General features: G+C 49.7%; 1 protein-coding gene across 1 annotated transcript; it reads right to left on the bottom strand.

Annotated features, from left to right (window-relative positions):
* Nucleotides 1-4,493: 4,493 nt before the first annotated feature.
* IBA57 (iron-sulfur cluster assembly factor IBA57) lies at nt 4,494-10,456 on the bottom strand. Its single transcript, XM_063324254.1, has 3 exons — nt 10,031-10,456; nt 7,353-7,699; nt 4,494-6,139 (listed from the first exon to the last, which is right to left on the bottom strand). The coding sequence occupies exons 1-3, from the start codon at nt 10,333-10,335 to the stop codon at nt 5,748-5,750; spliced, it is 1,044 nt and encodes a 347-aa protein (XP_063180324.1). The 5' UTR covers nt 10,336-10,456; the 3' UTR covers nt 4,494-5,747.
* Between the last annotated feature and the right edge of the window lie 677 nt (nt 10,457-11,133).

Raw genomic sequence — 11,133 nt, 5'->3', positions numbered from 1 at the left:
ATTCTCAGGTGATCGCATATTTCCAAAACCATTTAAGTTGTAATCAGGAGGCACAACCCAGTGAGAAAAGTTTAATCACTATAATATACATATAATAAACAATATACATATAATAACCTTGTATTTAACAGTACAAGAGTTCTTATGACAAGTTCATCATCTTCTGTACCTCTGGGGCTTTGGTACATCCACATTATAATTCTCTGGAATTAATAACACAATAATTCTCTGGAATTGATGTTTTTTGTCAGTGGTGATGATGAACCTGCCACTTTTGTTCCTATCTCTCCACTGAAATCTACCATTTGGCTCAGCTTAGCTATGTAACTATGAAAGAGTTGCAGCGTGAGCAAATGGAGCCCTATGCTTCCTGCAACAAGAATTAAAAATAAAGGTTATTTTAATTAAAGCACTTTCAGGCTAAAGTGCTGCACCTGATAAAGAACCTGAAGTACCTGACTTACCATCTCCCCACTTTTAGTTGAGCATCTCATAGACAGTTACATTTTATCACCTTTTACACATTTTTCCTTAGTAAAGTCATTATTTTCCCATAACTCTTTGCCTTAACTCAGATGATGATGATGAACTCAGATGATCCTTCCCTCACATCGCCATATTTTTAATGCTACAAAAAGACCGAAGAGATATAATTTAAACAAATAAAGGAATCCAGAGACAATGGAGAAGGCTAACAGAGCCTTTTTCATCTTTTTGAAGAAAACAATATAAAAATCAACTATAACACAGTTCGGCTGCTGGGAAGCATAGTCCATCCTCAGTCAAGTATTATTACAGAGCCTTGAGACTAGAAAAAAAGAGAAAGCATAGTTCTAGCAAGTTTCGGCTAAATTTTTCCAAAAAAAAAATCACGATAGTCTTCAGCATAAACTTATCTGTGTTAAATCTAAAAACATATGTTGTTCATCCTGAACAATAAAACTGCCCCAAAATCCATCTTACAGAATATGAGAAAACTCCTACGACAGCTAGAAGTGTTACAGTGGAAATCAGAAAAGCATTCCATCTTAGGTTCTTCAACAACTCCATGGAGGCAGATTAAAAACAAAAGATCCTAAAAGGGAGGGAAGGAGGAACAAAACTTTCTCCAAAGTTTTCTTCTGTTCCCAAGGCATTTTCACAAAGCTTTGTTCTGCAGAGTCCTTCCCTCATCACTATCACTGTAGCCCTTACCACTAAAGCACTGCTAAAACACACTGCAGAGTGCCACGTAGCACATAACCTTCTCCAAATATTAAGTGTATTCCGTATAGCTTTTCTGACACAGCAGTAAATAGGAAGTGAGGTCACCCCTCCCTAAAAAACCTCAGCCCTTGCTTACATTATTGCTATTCTCCCTCTGGTTTCTCTCCACAAAGCTATAATGGCATTCAAAGAATGTGACCGTCCTCCTCCAGCTCCTACAACAGTCTGATATAAGCACAATTTGAGAATGACAACGTATATAAAAACGACACACTAAGCTTTTATACCCATTTCCACATTTAAGTTTTCAGAATAGCATATCGGCACCAGTGCTGCCGATAGTACGCACTGAACTCATTTGCTGCAAGGAGGGGGGTGGGGGAAAGAAATATCAAAAATCTCAAGCCATGCTCTGACCAGGGATTAAAGAAAACAGAGAAAGCCCAAATGTTGCCAGTGTTATGGCAGCACAGGACTAAAGTATATGCAGTAATTTTAGTCATATGAATAAACCCCAATAGCTTCGAACGAAGTCCAACAGCAGAATTTCACACTTGTTTGGCCCAAGCAAGAGAGAGGGAAAGAGAGGAAATGCAGACACAAATCCTCAAGAACAGTTTAGGCATAAATTATTTCCGCTAGCTGGACAACAGTGTGTTACAGAAGAAAACAAGACAGCCTTTTCTGAAGGGCTCACAGGCTACCTAAAAGCAAAGTAGTGCACACAGAAAGGAGTGAGAGAAGAGTTTGATATCAAAATGTAGCACATCTCCTTGTTACCATCCAGCAGAAACTGCTCCCACCAACATTCTTACAAAGTAGCTAGAAGTAGTAGCAGCTACACCTTCCTCAAAGTAACATCCAAAAATGCCCCTAGTGCCTGTGCAGAAGCACATCAACAGATCCTGGCTTCAGCAGTAATGGCTGTGAACAAGGGCACCAAAGCTGCCAAATTCTCCTGCCTTTAAAACTCTGGAGAAGACGTGCCTGCTGGAAAAGCAGGATCACCGCAGGCTGCAAAGGATAAATCACATTTGTGAATCTTAGCTGAGCAGTATTCAGATACCTCATGAAGATTGCAAAGGTTTCAGCAACGTATTAACCAGCAGGCAAACATACTCAAAATATTAATAAAGCAAGGACTTTTTAAACTTGCTAACTTCAAGTAACTCAGCATGAAGATGATGCTCACACACAATGTCCTAGCATCAACCCGGCCAAAGCGGTATAAATTCATTCAATGATGCATTTTAAATAGCAGATTGTAGTGATTTTAATAACTAAGTAGACTATCTGTTTATACTTCAAATATTAGCAGTCATTCTTCCGGACGCATCACCGCACCGGGACAACTTTTGTGGCTTTTTACTATGATAGGAAATGTAAAAAACATAACAATGCAATCAAACACTGCTTCCAGAAAAAAAAAGAAAAAAAAGCCAAAAAAGAAGAAAACAATTTCTTTTTCCTGAAACCAAACATTTCAATGTATCCCCCTCCACAGCCTCAGAAAGCATCTTACTCCTGTCTTACCCTATTGGGATTTCAGGCTAACACAATCGCTTATTCCCCGCTCTCTTCTGCTATCTCTCCGTGCAGAAACATCAGTCATTTCTGGTGTGTCAACACCGCTCACGGCTCTTTAACTTCGGAGGGCGCTCAGCTTTCTGACAGGCCGCATATGACAAGTGGAAGAGGAAGACAGCCTGGTACTTTCGCAGACAGGTCCTTTATTTACATGGTTCTGCTCTACCAGCAGCCACAGGGCTCTCCCTCCCTCCAAGGGAGCCTCGCTGCAGCTCCGCCGCCGCCCCTCACCGGCCAGAGGCCGGTTCCTCCCCTTAGAGAGTGGCCTCACGACCTCCCCTCCACCGCTCACCCCACTCGGCTCCGAGACCCCAGCCCCGTCCTGACAGCGGGGGCGGCGGCGCTGACGCCTCACCTCTGCCCGACAAGCCCCGCCAGGCCTCAGGGCGGCCAGCCGGCCGCTCCCCGCCACCATTTTATCCTCCCGCCTCACACTCCCGCCCTGAGGAGACCGGGCGGCACGCGCCGCCGGCCAAGGCGGGAACGGCGCGCGCCGGGGCGGGCAACACCACTGCGGGGGCGGGGGGGAGGAAGTGGGGGACTGGAAAAGGCGAACCATCGCTGAGCACGGGAGGGGAGCGGAGGGGGTGGCCCGCCATGGAGGGGAGGGCGAGGGGAAACTGAGGCAGCGAGGGGGAACTGGGGGGATGAGGGGAAACTGAGGCAGCCAGGGGAACTGAGGGAATGAGGAGGAAACTGAGATGGTGAGGGGGAACTGGGGGGTGAGGGGGAAACTGAGGTGGTGAGGGAGAACTGATGGGACGAGGGGAAACTGAGACGGTGAGGGGGAACTGAGGGGATGAGGGAGAACTGAGGGGATGGGGAGGAACTGAGGTGGTGAAGGGAAACTGGGAGGGTGAGGGGAAAGTGATGGGAAAGTGATGGGATTGAGGGGAAAGTGAGGCAGCCAGGGGAACTGAGGGGGTGAGGGGGACCACCCAGAAAACAGGTATGGGGCAGGGGTTGGCCCCTTGGAGAGTGGGGCCCTCATCTCGCAGCTGTATTTAGTCTGAGGCAAGCACCCTGAGCAGTTTTACCCGATGGCTCCCCTCAGCTGCCATGTTCATCCCATGCTGAGGGAAGCACAAAAATATGACGGAATTGTGCCATAAAAGCGTCTCGGCTCCCCCCAGGGGCTGTGTGGGCCTGATTCCAGTGTTTTATTTCTCAACAATTCCCCCTTCCTGCAGAAATCAGTTATGAAAAGTGCCATTGAGGATGTTTCAGCCCTTTGGTTGAGGTGAGGAAGAGGTGATTGGTTATTCGCCCCTTTTTAGCTGGCTCCGCCATGGCTTTGGTCAGCAGCGGGGCTCTTCACTCAGTCCCCGCTTGGCATTTGCTCTGTCAGGGATCGTTGGCGAGACGAACACCTCTGCAAAATCAACCCTGCACCTCCACGGCCAATCGCCCGACCCTCCAGCCCAACCTCACCCAGCTGAAGCTGTTAACGATGGAGCAGGCTGCGAGGGAAAATAAAAAATGGAAGGATAGCGTGGATCAGGGCTGCCCTCTCCCATTTCTGCCACATCCTTCCTCTAGAAGTCATCTAGTATTACCTCTGGAAAAAAAAATCAACCTGTGTGTTTATTTTGTGTCTAAGCAGCCGCATTTGTAACCTGCAGCTGTTGGCAACAGAAAAGCCTTTCACATACGTTACAAAGACAAAAGAAACGTGTGTGTGACAGAAAGAGATGCAGGGCTTCCCCTAACAGAAAAAACATGGTGTTTATTCAGGCTGTGTGTATACCAGGACAATATAACTATTCTGAGAAGACATTGCACAATGGGCAGCAGAGGAAGAAAAGGCGCTTCTGGCAAAGCGGCATCAACGCGGGCAGCACAGTCTCGCCTTTGTGGCATTCAGAGGATCCAGAAAGGGTGAAGAACTGCAGTTTCGTTATTTTTTCCGGCAGAAAGACTTTCTTAACAATCTCAAACCTGACAAAAGGGTGTCAGCGATGACAAGAATGAACAGCGTAAGACGTTTCTTGTCAGCAAACAACCCAAAAAAGTATTCTGTTGTGTATCTTCACACAAGGTAAATAAAAGGCAGTGTCTCTACTCTTTCAGACAAGTCACATTTAAATTATTGATACAATAAACTTTTAATGAGAGATTCCACAAACTCATTTTACAGCAAGCGTAGAGTTTTCACCAATATGAGCATTTTTCACAAATCCCCTTCACAGTACCAGTGACACTGAAACAGTGGCAAAATGTGCTTTGGACGGTTTTTGTTACAAATATTCATGCGAGGTCTCGTTTTTTTGGCCAGAATGGGATCTCACCAGCTCATCTCTCTCATCACCCCCTTCTGCACAACGCGCCATTCCAAGAGCACGCACGCAATGGAATTATCGTAATACAACAATACAACAGTCACCCCAGGCCACGCACCAGTGCGCCTTATTTCTGTAAAACACCCCTTTCCTCTCCGAAACGGTCGTTTGGGCGAAGGACGGAGGTCGGGAGCGGCAGAGGAGCTGGCTGCTGCTGGCTGTGCTCCCTCTGCCGGTGCTGAAGCTGGGGACCGGGATGTTTGAGAGCTTTCACACCGGGGACGACTTATTAAAATCAAGGTCTGAAATGTGGAGTACAAGGAATTCCTCTTCCTGAACATAATTACAAGTTGGAGTGGTGGGAAAAACCACCCACCCAATCGGGAAGTTTAAGAAGCAGCTCAATGCAAGGAGTCATTTGCAGTGAACAATTTAGCCTGAGTACGTACCTTGTGCAAGGAAAGAGCGGCACACTCGCCGTTAAAAAAAGACATTATAATACCACAGAATGGTTACTCTGAACAGAAACATTCAGTGCACACAACAGATTTGAAGAATCCTGGAATCCTGGCATCAAACACCACAAACAACAGCTGAAGGCAGAGTCACCTTCCCAAACTTACCACACAAGAATATATCCTCAATAAGGCAAATGTGCGAGTGGTGGTTCCTCATTTATTTACTAGCAGTTTTTGGCCACCACTCAGGTATATTTGCAGTGAGCTTCACTTTATCACCCGCTACATTTAGGCAGAGCGTTTCATTTATATTAGCTAACCTCAGCAAAGCTATACCCAGTTCACCTCCTCCTGCCCGGAACTTGCCAGCTGACTTTCCCGATTCAGTTAAGATCTCGGCACCCTCGGGAATGCTGTCCTTGGGAAGCGGAGCTGAAAAGTGGACTGGCAGCAGACGTTTGCGGATGACACCCATGTGGTGGGTCCTGGCTGTCAATTCCTGCCCGATGTAACAGCCTTTGGTAAAGCTGATACCGTTCATGTAGGCCAGGTTTGATTCCAGTGGGAGGGCTACTCCAGGAGGGAGATCTTTCACACCTTCGGGAATTCCTAGGAAAAAAGTAAAACCAATGGGTAAATGCTGTAAGACCTTCAATATTTAAGCTTTCTGGAGTGTGCCTCCTTGGTCATAAACCAAGAGAACACATAAGAAGCAGTGTGAAATAATGAACTTCCCAGTACTCTGGTTTGGACCTAAGTGAAATCATTAGCCATAAACGACGTTTACTGTTACGGGCTAACAGAGAACAGCACTAGAACCTAATTTCACCTCCCAAGCACACTGGTGGAACTTCAAAGCACCCAGAGAGATGCAGACTCCCACACAAAGGCATCAACGTTGATGTCAATGCCAAAATCCTTCTCACCCACAACCTACAACTTGACTTTACTGTCGATAGACAGTTGGCCGACTGTCTTTCTTAAATCCCAAATGCCGAATGTCTGTATAAGTAGTTGTCCTTTTAGTGACCAATGACACAAAAATATTATTTTTTTGAAGCAGAGCATTGGACCAAGCTTTCTGCAGTGGCACCGCAAGAGGAGTGCTGGTGTTCTAGGGAAGTGGCACATCCCCACAGTCCAGCCCAGTCTGACCCATTAACAGCTTGCTTTTCCGAACCAGACGGACTCAGGTTCAAGCAGAGGACCATGATCTTTCAGTCCGCCAATTAATTTAATCCACTGTCTGCGTGGACACAGTAAAATCGATGGGAGCTCTGCGCAGGCAGGGGGACTCCCAGGACCAAGTTCCCTCTCATTTCAATCATCCGCCCCTTGGCCTCCGAGTTAACTCTGCAAATCCAGTCATGCATTTTTAGGAAAGTACGTTAGGGTGTTTCCTTTTCCTCCCTTAGCAACAAGGAAAACACACACTGTGCACAATCCCAAAATAATCAAAATGACTCAAACCACAGAAGTCTCCCTCTAAGAAAATGAATAACTCTGGTTTTCTTTTGTGGTTAGCGTTCCTGACCCACTGCCCCATAATCTTAGTAATAGGGAACTATACCCAAATATTGATTCTGACACAAGAGAGAATTGTAACTACCAGATCACTTCTATCCTCAAAGTAGTAAATAATACCCGTACTTATTAACAAGTTAAACACTTTGAGACATACCAGTGTGGCTTTTATAATTTATTCCTTTGTCTTATATCAGCTTATGGACTCTGATAATAAGACGGAGCTGTGAAAATACATAAATAAATAATTTTCCCCAAAATCCAGTGACACAGAGTGCAAAACAGGACTTGGCTTTACCTTGTTTGTACCTGTGCCTGTGGTAATCCTGAATATTTCCAATCTGACTCCCAGGGATAATCTCCGACAGATTTGCTCCTTTTTTTGTAATCAGTCTCCAGCCCATGACTTCTGTCCTGGGGTCAGGAGTTAAAATCAGAGCCTGGTCTGCAGATTTAGCGAGGGAACTGGCGATGTCTCCAGCCTGCTCCCCAGGGACGACGGCCCACAAAGAGAGGTCAAGGCAAGGGGCGATGTTTACTTTCCTCCGGATCTTGTACAGTTTGAGATGTTTTTGTATGGCCTCCAGCACGCCGCCGTCACACTCCAGCAGGATGTGCGGCTCTTCTTCTGGATTCTCGTGGAGCCTAAAAAAGTAACACCTACAAGGTCAGAAAAACAAACCTCCCACAGCAGCAGAAGCCAACGCGCTTTATCTTGATCCTGGTGCGAATCCAGGGATCTGGGGAACCTCACTGATGGCTGCTGGTGCACACAAAAGCAGCACTCAGCTCCCTGAAATATTTTTTTCAGCCACCCGTTCCACTATTTTCTAGTAAATGCTGCCTTCACCTCTCCTGGGGACAGAAATGGGTCTGGCCTTGCAGTTTTCTGTACCGGTCACACTCACCTAAAGCGACGTGAGTTTCAGCAGGAGAAGAGGCTTCATTCAGCTCTGCCATCCGTTAATTACCACACTGTTACCCTCACGCGACTGTTACCCTCACGCGACACTCCGCCAGCCCAATTTTTCCCTGTCACCATACCTGGCTATAGGGTGTAATTATTATATGTCATCTGTCAGTGACTATGGTGTCTGTAAGGCAGCACAAAACGCTTGTTTTGAATATGGCCTGAATATACTCATAGATGCCGTGCCTGGGGCCTGCCCTGAGGCCTGCTTTAAACATACTAAGATTACAGAACATAGAATTGTCCAGGTTGAAAGGGACCTTTAAGATCATCAAGTCCAACCATCAACCTAATACTGACAAAAACCACCACTAAACCATGTCCCTCAGCACCATGTCTACCCATCTTTTAAACACCTCCAGTGATGGTGACTCAATCACTTCCCTGGGCAGCCTGTTCCAACGCTTGATAACCCTTTCGGCGGATAAATTTTTCCTAATATCCATCCTAAACCTCCCCTGGTTCAACTTGAGGCCATTTTCTCTTGCCCTATCGCTTGTTACTTGGGAGAAGAGACTGACCACCCCCCTCACTACACCCTCCTTTCAGGTAGTTGTAGAGAGCGATAAGGTCTCCCCTCAGCCTCCTTTTCTCCAGGCTGAACACCCCCAGTTCCCTCAGCTGCTCCTCACAAGACCTGTGCTCCAGATCCCCCACCAGCTCTGTTGCCCTCCTCTGGACTCACTCCAGCACTTCAGTGTCCCTCCTGTATTGAGGGGCCAAAAACTGGACACAGCACTCGAGGTGGGGCCTCACCAGTGCCGAGATTGAGGGCGACGATCACTGCCCTAGTCCTACTCACCACACTATTCCTGATAGAGGTCAGGATGCTGTTGGCCTTCTTGGCCACCTGGGCACACTGCTGGCTCATATTCCACTAGGCAGCTTTCCACCCACTCTTCCCCAAGCCTTTGGCATTCATGGTGGTGGTGTGACCCAAGTGCAGGACCTGTCACTTGGCTTTGTTGAACCTCACACCATGGGCCTCGGCCCATCGATTCAGCCTGTCCAGATCCCTCTGAAGAGCCTTCCTACCCTCCAGCAGATCAACACTCCTGCCCAACATGGTGTCATTTGCAAACTTACTGAGGGTGCACTCGATCCCCTCATGCAGGTCTTTGATATTAAACAGATCATAGAATCACAGAACGGTTTGGGTTGGAAGGGACCTTAAAGATCATCCAGTTCCAACCCCCCTGCCCTGGGCAGGGACACCTCCCACTAGACCAGGTTGCTCAAAGCCCCGTCCAACCTGGCCTTGAACCCCTCCAGCGATGGGGCAGCCACAGCTTCTCGGGGCAACCTGGGCCAGGGGCTCACCACACTCACAGTAAAGACTTTCTTCCTAATATCTCATCTAAATCTCAACGGCATTACCCATTGTCCTATCACTACATCCCCTTGTAAAAAGTCTGTCCCCAGCCTCCCTGGAGCCCCTTGAGGGACTGGAAGGGGCTCCAAGGTCTCCGCGGAGCCTTCTCTTCTCCAGGCTGAACCCCCCCAGCTCTCTCAGCCTGTCCCCACAGCAGAGGGGCTCCAGCCCTCCCAGCATCTCCGGGGCCTCCTCTGGCCCCGCTCCAACAGCTCCGTGTCTCTCCTGTGCTGAGGCCCCAGCGCTGGAGGCAGCACTGCAGGGGGGTCTCCCCCGAGCGGAGCAGAGGGGCAGAATCCCCCCCTCGCCCTGCTGCCCACGCTGCCGGGGATGCAGCCCAGGACGTGGGTGGCTTTCCGGGCTGCGAGTGCACGTTGCCGATTCATGCCGAGCTTCTCAATTATGCTATTCCACTGAGGTAACTCAGAGAGGCCAGCGGTGAGAAATATCCAGAGCGAGCCCTTTGGTTTTTTTACGCCTTGATTTGCAGCGATGAACCAGGAACGCCTCAGCGACTGGCGCGCGACGTGGCGGCCGAGCAGGGAGAAGCCCGCCAAAGCGGCGCGGCCCCGGTCTCCATGGCAACAGAAGGCCCCGCTCCCCCCGCCCGCCTGGCCCCGCCCCTCGGCCTCACCTGTAGAGGATGACGTCGTACAGGCAGCGGCCCTGGACGTTCAGCGCATGCGCGTAGAGCGCGCGCGGCAGCCCCGCGGCGGGAGGGGGGGCCCCGTCCCCCTCCACCAGCCGCGTGACGTCATTGGTGAGGAGCCCCTGGAGGAAGATGGCGGCCTCGGCGCCCCGCACCGCCAGCAGCGCCCGGCCCAGCTGGAAGCAGGCGGCGGCCCCGCTCCCCCCGCCCCGCCACAACCGCCGCAGCCCTGGCAGGGTGGTTGTTGCTGTTGCCGCCGCCGCCGCCGCTGCTCCCGCCCTCACCAACATGGCGGCGGGCAGGCCGAAGGCTGTCAGAGGGCCCCGCCGCAGCTCACCGCCGCCGCCGCCATCTTGTGTGTGTCGGCGGGGAGGGCGCCGCCGGCCCCGCCCCTCTCTCCCTCCCGTCCCAGGGGCAATCGGGTACCGGTCGGGTAGAGGTCGAGGGGCGTTTTGGGGAGTGATGGGTCCTGGACACCCCTAGCTCTGCCCTGCAGCTGCACGGAGGGGCGGCAGCGTCCCGCTGGGTCGCGGGTCCCTCCGCCAGGCAAGGGGACGATGGAGGAAGGGAAGGAAACGGCCTAAACTAAAGCCACCTCCTGCGGTTTGGTTGTGCGAGTCCTCGGGGGCTGTTCAGGCTACCTCTGCCCTGCTCTCGTGGCTGCTCGCAGCATTCCTGCACCCTTAGTCATTCCTTCCCCCCCCACCCCCCTGCCGAGCCTTTAATCCCCTGGAAACTGCAGATGGATAGGGTACGTACCCATTCTCCAGTGGTGGTTTGGCTGGCGTGCTGGAAACGCCACTGCTCCAAAGGTTCCTGTTTTCCACTCTATTTTAATGCTCCGTTGGATATGTTTCTAAAGGACCCGTCAGCTGGCCCCATCCTCTTTTAACACTCCTGGAAAAACAGTCGGTAGCTCTCTTTTGGAATCAACGACAGTGTTTGACAGTAGTAATTTCTACTCATTGACACTGCACAGAAATAAAGTCCCCGCATTAAAAGCGTGGAGCTGAAGGTGCTGTTCTCCTGCCTCTTTAACATTAGTTAGCGCTGTGAAGGGCCCAGGTAGCCCCGGGTTTAGCTGCAGC

Source organism: Chroicocephalus ridibundus, chromosome 2 (assembly GCF_963924245.1).
Source record: "Chroicocephalus ridibundus chromosome 2, bChrRid1.1, whole genome shotgun sequence".
Classification (NCBI taxonomy): Eukaryota; Metazoa; Chordata; class Aves; order Charadriiformes; family Laridae; genus Chroicocephalus; species Chroicocephalus ridibundus.
This window is presented reverse-complemented; position numbering and strand designations above follow the sequence as displayed.